This window comes from Hoplias malabaricus, chromosome 5, assembly GCF_029633855.1.
Source record: "Hoplias malabaricus isolate fHopMal1 chromosome 5, fHopMal1.hap1, whole genome shotgun sequence".
NCBI classification, from domain to species: Eukaryota; Metazoa; Chordata; class Actinopteri; order Characiformes; family Erythrinidae; genus Hoplias; species Hoplias malabaricus.
Window position 1 is genome coordinate 35,275,215 of NC_089804.1, and position 17,043 is coordinate 35,292,257.

At 38.9% G+C, this 17,043-nt stretch overlaps 2 protein-coding genes across 6 annotated transcripts; both read right to left on the reverse strand.

The window, feature by feature from the left end:
- Positions 1-1,692: 1,692 nt before the first annotated feature.
- LOC136697788 (uncharacterized) lies at positions 1,693-9,315 on the reverse strand. Its single transcript, XM_066673045.1, has 17 exons — positions 9,181-9,315; positions 8,606-8,899; positions 8,094-8,393; positions 6,256-6,564; positions 6,114-6,167; positions 5,890-6,024; positions 5,710-5,775; positions 5,532-5,588; positions 5,269-5,313; positions 4,964-4,996; positions 4,465-4,554; positions 4,296-4,314; positions 4,164-4,195; positions 4,044-4,075; positions 3,005-3,059; positions 2,332-2,375; positions 1,693-1,891 (listed from the first exon to the last, which is right to left on the reverse strand). Exons 1-17 carry the CDS (start codon positions 9,233-9,235, stop codon positions 1,799-1,801), a joined length of 1,713 nt encoding a protein of 570 aa, XP_066529142.1. The 5' UTR covers positions 9,236-9,315; the 3' UTR covers positions 1,693-1,798.
- A 152-nt stretch (positions 9,316-9,467) lies between these two features.
- LOC136697914 (uncharacterized) lies at positions 9,468-16,462 on the reverse strand. Of its 5 annotated transcripts, none has more exons than XR_010802762.1 (10): positions 16,192-16,462; positions 15,680-15,979; positions 13,854-14,162; positions 13,712-13,765; positions 13,488-13,622; positions 13,308-13,373; positions 13,130-13,186; positions 12,674-12,760; positions 12,109-12,568; positions 9,468-9,599 (listed from the first exon to the last, which is right to left on the reverse strand). XR_010802762.1 is itself a non-coding variant. In XM_066673243.1 (9 exons), exons 1-9 carry the CDS (start codon positions 16,247-16,249, stop codon positions 12,531-12,533), a joined length of 1,104 nt encoding a protein of 367 aa, XP_066529340.1. In that variant the 5' UTR covers positions 16,250-16,462; the 3' UTR covers positions 12,014-12,530. The 5 variants fall into 5 exon arrangements, 2 of the variants coding, with proteins under 2 accessions (XP_066529340.1, XP_066529338.1); XR_010802761.1 differs by lacking the exon at positions 9,468-9,599 and adding an exon at positions 11,621-12,020; XR_010802763.1 differs by lacking the exons at positions 9,468-9,599; positions 13,130-13,186 and adding an exon at positions 11,621-12,020.
- Between the last annotated feature and the right edge of the window lie 581 nt (positions 16,463-17,043).

Genomic DNA, 17,043 nt, shown 5'->3' on the forward strand with positions numbered 1-17,043 from the left:
TTCCAGCAATTTTCCTGGAAAATACGAACCCGAGACAACACGGCACTCTTAAAAATAAAGGTTCTTTGAGCGATGCCATAGACAAACCACTTTTAGTTTCTTAAAGAACTGAGTTTGTTGAAGAGATGGGTGAGTGTGAAGAACCTTTTCAATTAAAAAAAAATCCATCACTCTAACACTTCAAAGGTCTTTATCTGTTTAAACGTATCAGCAAAAATGGTTATTTGTGGAATCATAAGTGGTTGTTTTATGGCATCGCTCAGAGAACCTATTGTAGCAACTTTATTTTTAAGAGAGTACAACTTTTCATTTCAGTGCACAGAAGAAACACAGAAAGGAAGAGTGTGTGACCAACATCGGTTTCTCTCTCAGAGCTGTGACTGAGAAACACCTACAGCTGAGGCTTAAATGTGTTACTTATTCCCAGCTTCTTTACATTTCCTTTCCCCCTTCAATTGTGCAGCAGCTACCTTCTTCCAGCTATTCAAGAGCGCCATTTATCTGAGAAGCCAACTTGAACTTCATCCAAATGCTGGTCTGAGCTGTTCTCTTTCTCTCTGTCTCTTTCTCTATGAGTGTGATGTGAGAGGAAACAAGAATTCTTTGTTAAAGGCCATTCTCTGATGTCTCAAGCCCACAACCCAGTCCTCGCCGTGATGTTGTTGGTGCCTATACCTCATCTACCTCACTATCACTCTTTCAATCTGATCTCGTCTCCACCTCACACTTCAAATTTTTGGATAAAGAGAGAATCCATATCGATCCAGATCAGTCCCATGTGCTCTGTTATAAAAGCTAAATATTCAATATTAACATAGAAATATCAGCAGTCTGTAGATTTCTGTGTATAGTTCAATACATCTACATATATATTTTGGGGTAAGATAGAGTAGCACAACAGCATCCACGGGAATTACTACCCCATAATGCCCTGCCCTGAGGTATCAATGTGATAGAGGTGAGAAAATGAACCTCTGCACAAAATGAGTGTCTTTACACAGCTAGCAGGCGGATAGGATGTGATTCTTTTGTTGGCAGGTGTCATGTGATGTGGTTACGCTCAGTTCTTTAGTGAGATGAGATGTGGTCTGTCTGGTCACAAAAGGAACAGAGTACAGAGAAATGAAAGTTATGCCCAGAAGAAACCCAAAAGACAACGTGTGAACACTGACTGAAGGTGATCTGCAGACTTTGTGTGGGCTCTGACTGTGTGTAGTTCTCTGATTCAGAATGATTCATGAAAAACAGTTTCCAGATCTTACTTTTAAATATACACCGTGGGATTGGAGTTATTATATATCTTATTACTACTTTCTGAGTCATATATTGATATGCATAAAATGGATGTTTATGAACTTTAAACAGACTTCAGCTCAGTGTTCCAGTTTAAAAGTATTAATGCAAATTAGTATATGCAATTGTTCTGTATATTTTAGCATTTTGATTTTCTTAGAGCAGCTAATGCTGATTGTTGTGAACCAGAGAGCTGAGGGCTGGATGCTTCAATAGGAATTTTACACTCATGAAGAAAAGTATATATAACCAAGTGAAGGGAGGCCTTGCTAAGACCCTCACATTTTGCTAATTTTGCAAACAATAAAACGAGGTTCATAATACAGCCACTACCTATACAAGAGTGCAGAGTCAGTGAAATGTTTATACAGATGAATTTCAAAGATATTTATTGAGGGTTAAAATATAGATCTGTGTGCAATAAGAGCAATGTAGTATTTATTTCTAATAATAAGAAAATCTAAAAATAAGTTTCTGTAGATAACGGATGATTCTGGAGAGAGTATCAGTGGTTCTCCAGCAGGCTGTAGAACGACTCGTTCTGTTTCGGAGCCACTTTTATGTCAGGAATGGTGCAGTACATGTGATAGATATCATTCTGAAAATGTTAAAGAACACAGAGGAGTGAGAGATTAGCAATGGACTAACTGCTTTGTGCTCAGGACACTGTGGTGCAGAGCGGTCTACACCCTTTAGTGTATCAAGCCACATTTCAGTGATCTAGGACTGTGACATATCAGTTAATGTAAATATAATTTATGATCATTAATTAAAAATGTTGGTGGCTGTATGTTGGGCCCCCCTTATTCTTTGAGTGTCACACTTGTCTGAAGTAGCACCTATAAAATCCCCTTCCATCTTGTTGTGTAAAGATCGTAAAACCCAAGGCCCACATGTGGGACACTAATTGCCTGGTTGTTTGACTCACCACAAACACACTCTGAGAGTGCAACAACACCTGTGGTGGGTTTAAGTTAGATATGAAACCAGAAGCTATTCCTCACAACAGACAGACAAGCTCAGAGCACATTTACTCACCTCTTCTCTCGTCTCTGACTCTGCTTTGGCCTTTCTGCTGGGACCTAAACATTGATGATTTGTTTTGTTAAAACAGTTATTTCACTGTAGAAGTACAATGAGAGCTGGTTGTTATATTCCTGATGTTACATATAGATATACATTTACTGCCATTGCACCTACCAGTACACGGAACAGTGTGCAGTTTTATCATCGTGTGTGTGTTGGTGTGTGAGAGACAGAGAGAGACAGACACACACACCAACATATATATAGGGAAGCATCCCACAATTCAATGATATATATAACGCAGAGTGTAGATCCATGTGAATGTGTTACCTGTTGATAACTTAAACTAGGTTTTAATACGAATAGATATTATTAATAAGCCATTTTGGGACATTTGTCTTGGTCCATTCATGACATATTTTTACAACTCACAAGACAACTGGTGTGTCACATGATATATAATATGTGATACATTTTTGAAATGACACTGACGTAACGTGAGAAACACCATTATGCCCAAAAAACAATTAGCTCATTTCCTGCTTTTACAGCAGTGCTTCAATAACTCAGAAACAGGATCGGAAAATACGGTCACTTATCTGATATAAATCTATAAGTGCTGTGAGAAAACGTTCCAGTGTTTCTATAAGGTTTTAATACATTAGTCTGCAGTGAATTATCATACCTGAAGGCTCAGGAGACGAGGTGATCTCTGAGTATATCTCAACCTGTGGACTAGACTGGAAAGACACACACACAGATTCATAAATACCTGCAAGGTCACAATAACAAATGGTTTTGTAATGTTGAAATATAAAGTAAAAATACTCTGAATTAAATACAGTAGGTGACACAGTACATTTTATGACTTTAATTAGCAGCTAAGCTTATGAAATAAAACAAGAAACACACAATATAGGCCATCTTTTGGATTTAACTCTTTGTTTTCAAAGTATAGAAATAATTGTCTTTTAGAATTAAAATTATAGGCCGATTTACACTAGTTTAATATGTTACTCACTTAAGGTCGACTCTAAAGAGAGAAGACCAGGAGGTTTTAACGTAAAATGATCTTAAACCAAGTAAATATTTGGGGCTGTAGCATGCATCTATCTACATCTACTTTTTTTTTTTAAAAAATATTTTTTTAATCCAGCGCAAGGCATGAACACACGATGGAAGGGCCACCAGTTCTTCACAGGATGACACACACTCACACCTACGGACACTTTTGAGTCGCAAATCTACCTACCGACGTGTTTTTAGACCATGGGAGGAAACCAGAGCACCCAAAGAAACCACCAAACTCCTCACAGACAGTCACCTGGAGCAGGACTTGAACCCATAACCCCAGGATACTGGAGCTGTGTGACTGCGACACTACCTGCTGCGTCACCGTGCCACCCTAGTTAGAATAAAATTAAGCAAAAAGAGGGTTTAAAGCCTCATAGATTAAACCTATACAACTCATCTTTGTTCAGAAACAGAGGTGTAGAAGTTATTTCAAGGGGGAAAACCCTAATGCCTTAAAAGTGTCTTAGCCCTGGTGATATGGATCCAGGCTTTTGACATGGTTTTTGAGAGTTGAACAGAGTGGACATTCTCAACCATGGTGCTGACCATATTTTCATATGTACTCTAGTGTATACACATCAAACCACGCACATATTATAAAGGTTAAACATAGGATTTACACTGGATTTTCACTTAAGGTAGAAGCTTACATCTGCCATACTGCACATGGCCATCATTTGTCCTGTAAAACAGAGTCAATGACCCATTATTTCCGTTAATAATAATATTGAACTGAACATTTCTTAAGCAAATTAGTAAACAGCACATACCCTGATTTCCAGAGGTTGAGTTGAGCTTAAGTCTGTTAGGAATAAACACGCTTATTAAAAGTTCTAATTGCTAAATCAGTCTAATTATGAATCTACAGATATACACTACACAACTCAAATGAAAACACTGACCTGTTTGTCCTCGGCTTCCCTGCAATGGAAGAAATGACAGCATGTACTATGAACCGCATGGTTATTTGCATACGGTATTACAGATAACATCAGATAAAGCTAGATAAGCTGTACCGCATGCATTCGAGTTGACTACTAAGTCTAAATGAGTTGAGTCTAAATGACTTACTAAAAGAGCTGCAGCAAAAAATGACCCCTCCAGACACAACAACGCCAACAGTTACCCCAGTTATTGACAGCACTGCGAACAAAACTGTCCCTAAAAGAGAACATGAAAATATATGCTTTTTTAATGTTAACTCTCCTACAGTAAATACGGTCACATGTTTGTGGACAGCAACTTAGTTATCATTGCTAAAGCTTCTGGGAAGGCTTTAAAGCAACTGACAGAATATTTCTGCATTTCCGTGAGGGTTTGATGGCACTGAGTCACATTAGTAAGGTCAGGTTAGTTCTATATCACAAATCATCCAAGATAAGTTAGATGGAGCTCTATTATAGTTCCACCATGCCACAGAATTTATACCCCTCTAGATAATACTTGAAATGGTTATGGTTAGTTTAAGCTAAGGACCAGAACACTGGTCCATAATTGGCACAAATTAAAGACGCTGGACTCACTGTACAGAGATATATACAAGTTAAAGCTGTACAAAGAGAACACTCACTGTATTGAAAGAAGCCTGAGCCAGAACCTGTCTCTGAAAAATACAACCAAAGGAAACAGATCTAGTTGTGGTTACAGTACCATTATTAACAAGACTTCATAATCAACACGTTTCAGAATCAAAAGAGGAACACACTGAAGTGAAAAAAACTACATCATCACAGATCACACACAGAATCAGCTTTAAACTCTTCTTATTCAGAATACATTCAGCTGGAGAGATAGGGGTGTGGGGATCAGTCATTTATACAACTCTCAGTTAAACTGTAATTAAGTGTGAATTTAAGAGTTGCTCAGAGGACTCACTTTGTGTAGGACCTGCTGGACTCTGAAGGTCATTGGTCTGTGCAGCTGTAAGAGTGGAGAACAAGTGTGATTTCTCTCATTTCCTGAACATATTTAGATATTTACAAATATTTAAACAGTGAAAAATAAAATAATGGAGGTCACGTCTCGTGGGGGGTTTCCTGGTGGTAGAAACTCTGAATGATGCTGAACTGAGTTAGACTCAAGTGAGATAAATGACCACTAAATGTCATAAATGTTAAAGAGGAGATTAAGAGACTCACTCTCTGTATCTGGTGAAGTCTTTTCCACAGAGTGTTCATTAGGTTGGATATTCACAGCTGTGAAATGAGTTCCCAACAGGTGATCAGCACGAGGACGTTTATAGACACTGGATCTTTAAAGAACTGACCCTACAAATAATAGTGGTTTATAATGACAGTCAACATAATGAGGACTCACCAGTGGGTGAAAGCATGGTGGTCTCAGCACTGAGTTCAGGAACTGATGAAGCTGTTATGAACCCAGCTGCAAAATGTTACAAGATCTGTTTATAGACGTCAGAAAATGCTGCAGGTGAATTGCTGAGTTTGTGCATATTGTAGAAAAGCCTCATGTCCTCAGAGGTTTAATGTTACTCACTTTTTGGAAGATCTGTTGGAGTCTGACAGCAGTGGGTGACGTGGTTGTTTGTGGCTAGCAGAGAGACAGAGAAAGGCGACTCACTGGGTGTGGAGTCTGTCGTGGAGCTGAAGTGTGTGGAGGAACCTGGAGAATCTGCAGAGAGAGAATCACACAGTAACATTATTTATATTTACAGCAGATGTGATTCTGTAAGTGATCCTGCGCTGTGGGGGGACACTGACCTTCAGGGGGTTGCTCTGCTGTGATGGAGGACTGCGTTGCTGCAGGTAACAGCCCTTCAATAAACACAACCAGTTACAAATCACACACTCATCATCAGTGAGAGACAGAGACAGTAACACACTCTGGACTTAAAGAACTTACTGGACACATCATACGGGTCACTCAGTGGAGAGCGGACGGTTGGGTCAGAGTTCAGTGAATAATCACAGGTCACTTCACTGCTCTTTACTGACCACAGACGATTCAACAGGTCATTTTTAGATGTTGAAAGAACGCAATTCCATGCACCAGAGCTACCTCTTCGAGATTCTCCGTTCAGGAACAACAGGTGTCCAGTGTAGAGGTTACATTTAAACTCAGCACTTACTGACCCAGTCAGTGGGATTTCACAAGTAATCAGGAATCCATCAGACTGACTGTCAAAATCCACACTTATTATTGGTTTCTTATCTGCAGAGACAAAAATAAACCCATTAACATCATGACTCTTGGTAAAAAGTGAATCACAGGAAAGCTGCTGCTCCAAAGAATGTTACTCTACATTCTGTATATTTCAATTCTGTAATTATTCACTATTCTAAACAAGCTTGTTATGTAAGGCAGTATGAATGTGTATCCATACAAGTTTGCACTATATACAGCAATTTATATCTTATTATATCTTACATAATTCATATATTTACATATTTTATATTTTATTGCATATTGTTACACATACTGGACACATTATCATAGACGCACACATTTACATTGATATTTATTACACATTGTTGCTCTTGCACTTTTCTGTATTTGCACAAAGCTACAATTTGCACTTCTAGTAGAAGCTAATTACATTTTGTTTTCTTGGACCCGACAAGGTAACACTTTACAATACGGGTGCACAAATAAGCATATATTAATACGTCATGAATGATCTCCTCATAGTATATTAATACATACATTAATGCTTAATATATCAGGAACTAACAAAGGATATACATTAATGACCATATTACTCATACATAAATCGCCATTAGCAAGGGTAAATATTAAGTATCAACATCTTGTTAATTCAATCTCTTAATTAACACTATGACTTGCCTTATTAATTAACACCCTTTACATATTGGATCTATTTGGATACTGTGTGTTACATATCTTTGTGCATTGATGTAGGCAAATTTATAGGCAGGGACATAAGCAGTGATTAAGTGATTATTATGAGTTTATTACGAGTTTTGTAATTACTTATATAAAGTCACTTGACTTTAGGGTTGTTATTGGCCACATTAATTAATTAAATAATTAGCTTAACCCACTTACACAGAGTAACATGGCAGAAGAAATAACCATAAGGAAAATTAGTCACAGGTTTTTGTTTCTGTTTAACAAAAATATCTCAAACTTTTGCCCTCATGGTTCATAGAGCTTGTGTAATAAGTTGTGCCTTATTTATAATCTGGTAACCATTTTACACACCTACCTTGTTGGTACCATTCTGATGTATAGTTCATTCTGGTGTTGTGGTTCCATGTCAATGACAAGAGTTCAGTTTCAGGTCTTTTTCATGTGGTTCTTGACTTTAGAAGTGCTACTGTTCATATAAAATAAAAAAATCAACTTTCCTGCCTATAAATTTGCCTACATCAATGCACAAAGATATGTAACACACAGTATCCAAATAGATCCAATATGTAAAGGGTGTTAATTAATAAGGCAAGTCATAGTGTTAATTAAGAGATTGAATTAACAAGATGTTGATACTTAATATTTACCCTTTATAATGGCGATTTATGTATGAGTAATATGGTCATTAATGTATATCCTTTGTTAGTTCCTGATATATTAAGCATTAATGTATGTATTAATATACTATGAGGAGATCATTCATGACGTATTAATATATGCTTATTTGTGCACCCGTATTGTAAAGTGTTACCGAATAAGGTACGGATAACAAATATCAGTGATTTTTATTTTAATGAAGCTGAGCTCACCCAGGATCCACACTGGAGCTGGAGGAGAGTGAATAGAAGGTTTATCGACGCCTGATACACTCACAGTGTAGTAGCATACTAGACTGACTGGTTCAGATGAAGTAGAACTGTGTCCTGCCCAGTGCTTCAGTTCAGACCGAGTGAGAAAGAGCTGACAGGACTGTGCTGGTTGTACATCACTATTGTCTCTCTCCGGATAGAAATAGCACATAGAGGCACCAGTGAGTGGTGGTTCACAGTTCAGCTGGACTACACCCTGCTCTCTAATAACTGAAGGAGAAACAGAGAGCTGAGGAGCATCTGTAAGAAACAAACAGATCCACCATCAACAAACACACAGTGAAACTGCACTAGTGGAAAAACACTGAAACTTTTGTCAAATTCAAATATTAAAGGACTCCTGATTTGTTATAAGACAGATTTACAATGACAGTCAATTACAATGTGTGCATTAACAGTGCTTCTTAATATTTTTTCCTTAATTTACCACAAATATAAAACTACAATCTTACCCAGGATCAACACTGGTGCAGAGTGAGGAGAAGGTATTCTATATCCATGTTTGCTCATTGTGTAGTAGTAGCATATAACACTGGCAGGTGTTGGTGACCTAGAACTGCGTCCTGTCCACTTCTCCAGTTCTGAATCAGTGAGAGAGAGCCGACAGGACTGTGCTGTTTTTCTATTAACAAAGTCACTCTCTGGATAGAAATAACACTCAGACACACCAGCATCCAGACGTTCACAGTCCAGCTGAAATGAACCCCTCCCTGTAGAAGACACAGTGAGCCGGGGCTGAAGAACATCTGCAACAAACGAAGAGAACACCATCAGCTGCAGTTCACTCCCAGACTGGACCACTACTCGTTACAATCTAAGTGTTTGTTCACATTCATGAGCTGTTCTTCACATTTCTGTGTTAGAAACAATGTCTGTGTGAACTGAACTCATTAAAACACGATACACTTCACCCACTGCACACACATAGACACTTCTACAGCGTGTGATGTGATAAAGCCCCTGTTCCCAGTTCCCTGTCCCTGATAAAGTGCAGTGAATCAGAAACACAAACTGGTGAAGGCCTCACCTTGAGGATGAACTTCCAGGATCAGAGAGAAAGAGAGGAGGACGAACAAGGCCATTTCACTGTCGATGAGAAACAGCAGAGCATTGAGACTCAGACGAGACTCACAGAGCCACAGGAAAACCACCTCTCATCACTTCTGGTTTGTCAACGTGAAATTCAGTTCCACATTCAACTCTGACTTAGTGAAGGTTACAGTGCTCAGTGCCAATCAGAGGCCAGAGGGGCGTAGAACTGTGTTCTCTGGAGGGATGGAGCTACATCAAGTGTCTTTGAGACTAAATGGAGCAGGGCTGGGGATCCAGAACTAATCTTCCATCATCAGGATCTGACCTCAGTAATGTTTGTGGTAATGCCAGCAAATCATCACAGAAATGTCCCAGCACGGTGTGTAAACTCTTTGCAGGGAGTAGAGACTGTGACTGCAGCAAAGAGAAACACACTCCTGATTAATGTCCATCAGATCACAATATTTTAACATCTACCTCTGGTCTTTGATAAAGTGAACTAGTGTCAGTTCTGGAATTGTCCACTAGAGGACACCAGAGCTCTGGATAGAAGATTATAATGTTCTTCTTGATCCAGAGAATTTCAGGTTTCAAGTTTATTTGTCATATGCACAAGATGTCAGGACATTTATGCATTAAATCATTGTGGTGAGGCACAGGTAACAACTCTACAGTAGGGTACTACTAATATATAGAACATTCAAAATAGCCAGGAAATATATTAAATGTAACAAAATACACTAATTATGCACAGAATTGCCCAGAGACAGTGTGTGTTCACTGTGAGAGCAGTGAGGTAGAGACAGAGCTGCACTTTTTTCTCCACTGACAAAAATGTAACACAATTCAGCAAAATTTTACTGAAACTATCAAAAATAATGTTTCAAATTTTGAAAGAAACCAACAACTTAAACATTCTCCTTCTGGAACGGAACGCAGTGAGCCTCGCTGCAAAATGTCACCGCCTGAGCGTCAGTGAGTAACTCTCTACCCCCACCTAGATTTTATTTATATCTTTTATTTTTACTTTATTTAATAATTTTATTTATTTATTTATTTATTTATTTATATCAGTATTATGTTTTTGTCAATTGTTATAACGTTTGCCTTGTTTATTACTTTAAGACTTCAGTGTATATTTTACAATCCTGTATCTTTCACAGTTCAGTAAGACAGTGTTCTTAATTGTTAATGCTTTGGCCACATTGTACTCCATCAGTCATGATAATTGAAATTATGTAATAACATAATTTTGGGAACTCCTCCTGTCAGCTCTATATATACCCTGCAAATTCAAGTCATTTCCGCATCGGACAAACTTGCTTCATTTAGTTCAGGAGACGGATCTCGACTCGACTGCTTCACTACATCAGCTTGCTCCTCCGCTCTGAGTCATTCCTGCTGATCTCCATTTTCTGAGCCGTGTTCAGCCATTGTCAGGCCCACCGAGCCTCCTGTTTTAAAACATGCTCCCACCTCCACCCCGTCTCCACCCTTTTCTCATATTAATTTATCCAAATGTATCCAATGGGGGAGGGGTGGTCCGGCTTCATATGCGTTAATAAGCCGCCCTGAACTCCTCCCCAAAGACTTCTGAGTTCATCTCCCTGTTTCAGTCTCTATCACACTATCACAGTGTGGCCCTTAGATCCTTACACTGACCATTTCTCCTGATCCAACAACAGCTTCAGAAACTGACCACAGACTCACATTAATCCTAAAAGTACCAGTTCTAACACTGACGTAATATTAGTGGTCATTACTATCATTAATTAATGATTTATATCAAACAAGGTTTTTAATCACAGGTCTTGTGACATATTTATTCATGGTCATTTAAAGCTGAGGCTGGTATACACTCCCTGTAATGTCCCTCAGGATCAGTGAAGTGTAATCTTATCACACAGTGGGAAACAGAGAGGCAATATATTCACAATAAATAAGTGCTTTTAATGAATGCTAAAATAATTCAGTCGTTAAAAAAATGTTTGAATAAAATGATCAAAGGTGGATACTGAAAGTTGATTGGCTGATATCTTCTGGTGCCTCTGTATTCAGGGAAAGTTCAGTGCTGTAATTTAGTTCTCATCAAACATCAGATCAACTGCTTTAAACAGAAATGGACAGACGACCACACGTCTGAGACACTTCTGTACAGCACTGTGTGGTGAGAATGATACTCAGACCCTGCTCCCAAAATAATATCAACAAGAACCTCCAAACTGTTTCAGTCTGTCAACAGCACCGCTCAGAACCAACAAACAAACAAAGATTTAACAAATCATTTTAATTGAGATGATATTAATATAAACGTACACACACAATCTTGTATTGGGGAAACTGTACTGCCAGATATACCACACCCACACACACACACACACATTCACACACACACACACACACATATATATATATATATATATATATATATATAGAGAGAGAGAGAGAGAGAGAGAGAGAGAGAGAGAGAGAAGATGTTTAGAGACTGACTATAAACAGATGAACAGAGAAATTTTCACTCACTGCTGTAACTGCGGTAGAGGTTTTAATATCTGAAAATACTCAGGAAAATACAAACCCCTCCACACTGCACTGAAGTGTAACTGAGTAACTGTAAACTCTCTGACACTGATAAACAATGACTGCTCATTAATGGTTTGTCCTGATGGGAACGTTGTGTGAAACAGGAGCAGTGTCCAGTTGAAGTCTCTCTCTGTCTCTCTCTCTCTCTCTCTCTCTCTCTCTCTCTCTCTCTCTCTTTCTCTCTTTATTCTTGAAGCTGGTCCTGGGCGATCAAGGTGAAGACTACTGTAGTGTAAACAGTCTCCTCAGATTCTGGAATGGGACGGAATTGAAGGTTAAGCATCTGCTCCACCTTTCTCCTCTAACTGAAGTGAAGAACAAAAGAGTGGTGGGGACTCACCTGTGATGCTGCAGATCATCGTCCGTCCAGTCGGGTCCAGCAGCAGAAGATAAAACAGAAGACAAAACAGAGGGAGGCACTTCAGAGGTTTCAGCAGATGCAAAAGTTTGGGTACATGTGTTTTAACCGCAGGCCTGTGTTGATTTTCTGAGATAAGATCCGAGACTCATCCTCCACAGAGAACACACACAGATCACACAGGGATTAAACTGAGCAGGAGTCTGTTCTCGGTGGAGGATGTGTCAGTTATTTTCACTCCAAAAATCAACACAAGCGTCATTCAGACAGGGGTACCCAAACTATTGAACACTTGATATTATATCACAGCTGCTCCATATCATATGCATTGTGGATATTACTATAATTATTATAACACAGTGGTATTCAAAGGACAAATGAAGGGTAGAAAAGAGAAGAGCAGCTCAGCTGAGGGTTTCACACCTGTCGTGTCTCTGCGTCTCTGGAAGAAAAGACAAAGTCTTCAGCTACTAACTACAGAACCACAGAAGTATTTACACACAGTTGGTTTTACAGCTTTGTAGAAGAGTTTCTCTGATGGACTTACTTATAGACGTACAGCTAAAGACAGCCACTCCAGCCACAACCACAACACCAGCCCCAGTTACTGACAGCACCAGCAGCAACAAAAGCCCTGAAAGAGAACACAAACAAACAAGTGTTTCACTTCATGCTTTTCTACAGAGATTATACACATCTGTGTCTTCCCAAATCAACACAGTGGTTCAGCTTCTCTGAAAGTCATTGGACTCTGAAGGTCATTAGCAACATGAGTCTGTGCATCTGTAAGAGTGGAGAACAGCTATGATTTCTCTCAGTTTCTGAACATATTTCAGATATTTTTAGAGATTTCAAAGGTAAAATAAAAAGTGGTGTGATGGTGGTCAGCTGCTGTGGGGTGTTTCATGGCGGTGGAGGCTGGGAATGTTGCAGAACTGAGTTAGACACCAGGTGAAAACTTGAGAATGTTTGAAAATGTTAAGGAGGAGATTAAGGGACTCACTCTCTGTATCTGGTGAAGTCTTTTCCACAGAGTGTTCATTAGGTTGGATATTCACAGCTGTGAAATGAGTTCCCAACAGGTGATCAGCACGAGGACGTTTATAGACACTGGATCTTTAAAGAACTGACCCTACAAATAATAGTGGTTTATAATGACAGTCAACATAATGAGGACTCACCAGTGGGTGAAAGCATGGTGGTCTCAGCACTGAGTTCAGGAACTGATGAAGCTGTTATGAACCCAGCTGCAAAATGTTACAAGATCTGTTTATAGACGTCAGAAAATGCTGCAGGTGAATTGCTGAGTTTGTGCATATTGTAGAAAAGCCTCATGTCCTCAGAGGTTTAATGTTACTCACTTTTTGGAAGATCTGTTGGAGTCTGACAGCAGTGGGTGACGTGGTTGTTTGTGGCTAGCAGAGAGACAGAGAAAGGCGACTCACTGGGTGTGGAGTCTGTCGTGGAGCTGAAGTGTGTGGAGGAACCTGGAGAATCTGCAGAGAGAGAATCACACAGTAACATTATTTATATTTACAGCAGATGTGATTCTGTAAGTGATCCTGCACTGTGGGGGGACACTGACCTTCAGGGGGTTGCTCTGCTGTGATGGGGGACTGCGTTGCTGCAGGTAACAGCCCTTCAATAAACACAACCAGTTACAAATCACACACTCATCATCAGTGAGAGACAGAGACAGTAACACACTCTGGACTTAAAGAACTTACTGGAGACATCATACGGGTCACTCAGTGGAGAGCGGACGGTTGGGTCAGAGTTCAGTGAATAATCACAGGTCACTTCACTGCTCTTTACTGACCACAGACGATTCAACAGGTCATTTTTAGATGTTGAAAGAACGCAATTCCATGCACCAGAGCTACCTCTTCGAGATTCTCCGTTCAGGAACAACAGGTGTCCAGTGTAGAGGTTACATTTAAACTCAGCACTTACTGACCCAGTCAGTGGGATTTCACAAGTAATCAGGAATCCATCAGACTGACTGTCAAAATCCACACTTATTATTGGTTTCTTATCTGCAGAGACAAAAATAAACCCATTAACATCATGACTCTTGGTAAAAAGTGAATCACAGGAAAGCTGCTGCTCCAAAGAATGTTACTCTACATTCTGTATATTTCAATTCTGTAATTATTCACTATTCTAAACAAGCTTGTTATGTAAGGCAGTATGAATGTGTATCCATACAAGTTTGCACTATATACAGCAATTTATATCTTATTATATCTTACATATTTCATATATTTACATATTTTATATTTTATTGCATATTGTTACACATACTGGACACATTATCATAGACGCACACATTTACATTGATATTTATTACACATTGTTGCTCTTGCACTTTTCTGTATTTGCACAAAGCTACAATTTGCACTTCTAGTAGAAGCTAATTACATTTTGTTTTCCTGGACCCGACAAGGTAACACTTTACAATACGAGTGCACAAATAAGCATATATTAATACGTCATGAATGATCTCCTCATAGTATATTAATACATACATTAATGCTTAATATATCAGGAACTAACAAAGGATATACATTAATGACCATATTACTCATACATAAATCGCCATTAGCAAGGGTAAATATTAAGTATCAACATCTTGTTAATTCAATCTCTTAATTAACACTATGACTTGCCTTATTAATTAACACCCTTTACATATTGGATCTATTTGGATACTGTGTGTTACATATCTTTGTGCATATTTATAGGCAGGGACATAAGCAGTGATTAAGTGATTATTATGAGTTTATTACGAGTTTAGTAATTACTTATATAAAGTCACTTGACTTTAGGGTTGTTATTGGCCACATTAATTAATTAAATAATTAGCTTAACCCACTTACACAGAGTAACATGGCAGAAGAAATAACCATAAGGAAAATTAGTCACAGGTTTTTGTTTCTGTTTAACAAAAATATCTCAAACTTTTGCCCTCATGGTTCATAGAGCTTGTGTAATAAGTTGTGCCTTATTTATAATCTGGTAACCATTTTACACACCTACCTTGTTGGTACCATTCTGATGTATAGTTCATTCTGGTGTTGTGGTTCCATGTCAATGACAAGAGTTCAGTTTCAGGTCTTTTTCATGTGGTTCTTGACTTTAGAAGTGCTACTGTTCATATAAAATAAAAAAATCAACTTTCCTGCCTATAAATTTGCCTACATCAATGCACAAAGATATGTAACACACAGTATCCAAATAGATCCAATATGTAAAGGGTGTTAATTAATAAGGCAAGTCATAGTGTTAATTAAGAGATTGAATTAACAAGATGTTGATACTTAATATTTACCCTTTATAATGGCGATTTATGTATGAGTAATATGGTCATTAATGTATATCCTTTGTTAGTTCCTGATATATTAAGCATTAATGTATGTATTAATATACTATGAGGAGATCATTCATGACGTATTAATATATGCTTATTTGTGCACCCGTATTGTAAAGTGTTACCGAATAAGGTACGGATAACAAATATCAGTGATTTTTATTTTAATGAAGCTGAGCTCACCCAGGATCCACACTGGAGCTGGAGGAGAGTGAATAGAAGGTTTATCGACGCCTGATACACTCACAGTGTAGTAGCATACTAGACTGACTGGTTCAGATGAAGTAGAACTGTGTCCTGCCCAGTGCTTCAGTTCAGACCGAGTGAGAAAGAGCTGACAGGACTGTGCTGGTTGTACATCACTATTGTCTCTCTCCGGATAGAAATAGCACATAGAGGCACCAGTGAGTGGTGGTTCACAGTTCAGCTGGACTACACCCTGCTCTCTAATAACTGAAGGAGAAACAGAGAGCTGAGGAGCATCTGTAAGAAACAAACAGATCCACCATCAACAAACACACAGTGAAACTGCACTAGTGGAAAAACACTGAAACTTTTGTCAAATTCAAATATTAAAGGACTCCTGATTTGTTATAAGACAGATTTACAATGACAGTCAATTACAATGTGTGCATTAACAGTGCTTCTTAATATTTTTTCCTTAATTTACCACAAATATAAAACTACAATCTTACCCAGGATCAACACTGGTGCAGAGTGAGGAGAAGGTATTCTATATCCATGTTTGCTCATTGTGTAGTAGTAGCATATAACACTGGCAGGTGTTGGTGACCTAGAACTGCGTCCTGTCCACTTCTCCAGGTCTGAATCAGTGAGAGAGAGCCGACAGGACTGTGCTGTTTTTCTATTAACAAAGTCACTCTCTGGATAGAAATAACACTCAGACACACCAGCATCCAGACGTTCACAGTCCAGCTGAAATGAACCCCTCCCTGTAGAAGACACAGTGAGCCGGGGCTGAAGAACATCTGGAACAAACAGAGAGAACACCATCAGCTGCAGTTCACTCCCAGACTGGACCACTACTCGTTACAATCTAAGTGTTTGTTCACATTCATGAGCTGTTCTTCACATTTCTGTGTTAGAAACAATGTCTGTGTGAACTGAACTCATTAAAACACGATACACTTCACCCACTGCACACACATAGACACTTCTACAGCGTGTGATGTGATAAAGCCCCTGTTCCCAGTTCCCTGTCCCTGATAAAGTGCAGTGAATCAGAAACACAAACTGGTGAAGGCCTCACCTTGAGGATGAACTTCCAGGATCAGAGAGAAAGAGAGGAGCACAAACAGAGCCATTTCACCGTCGATGAGAAACAGCAGAGCATTGAGACTCAGACGAGACTCACAGAGAAACAGGAAAAACACCTCTCATCACTTCTGGTTTGTCAACGTGAAATTCAGTTCCACATTCAACTCTGACTTAGAGAAGGGTACAGTGCTCAGTGCCAATCAGGGGCCAGAGAGGAGTAGAACTGTGTTCTCTGGAAGGATGGAGCTACATCCTATGCCTTTGAGGCT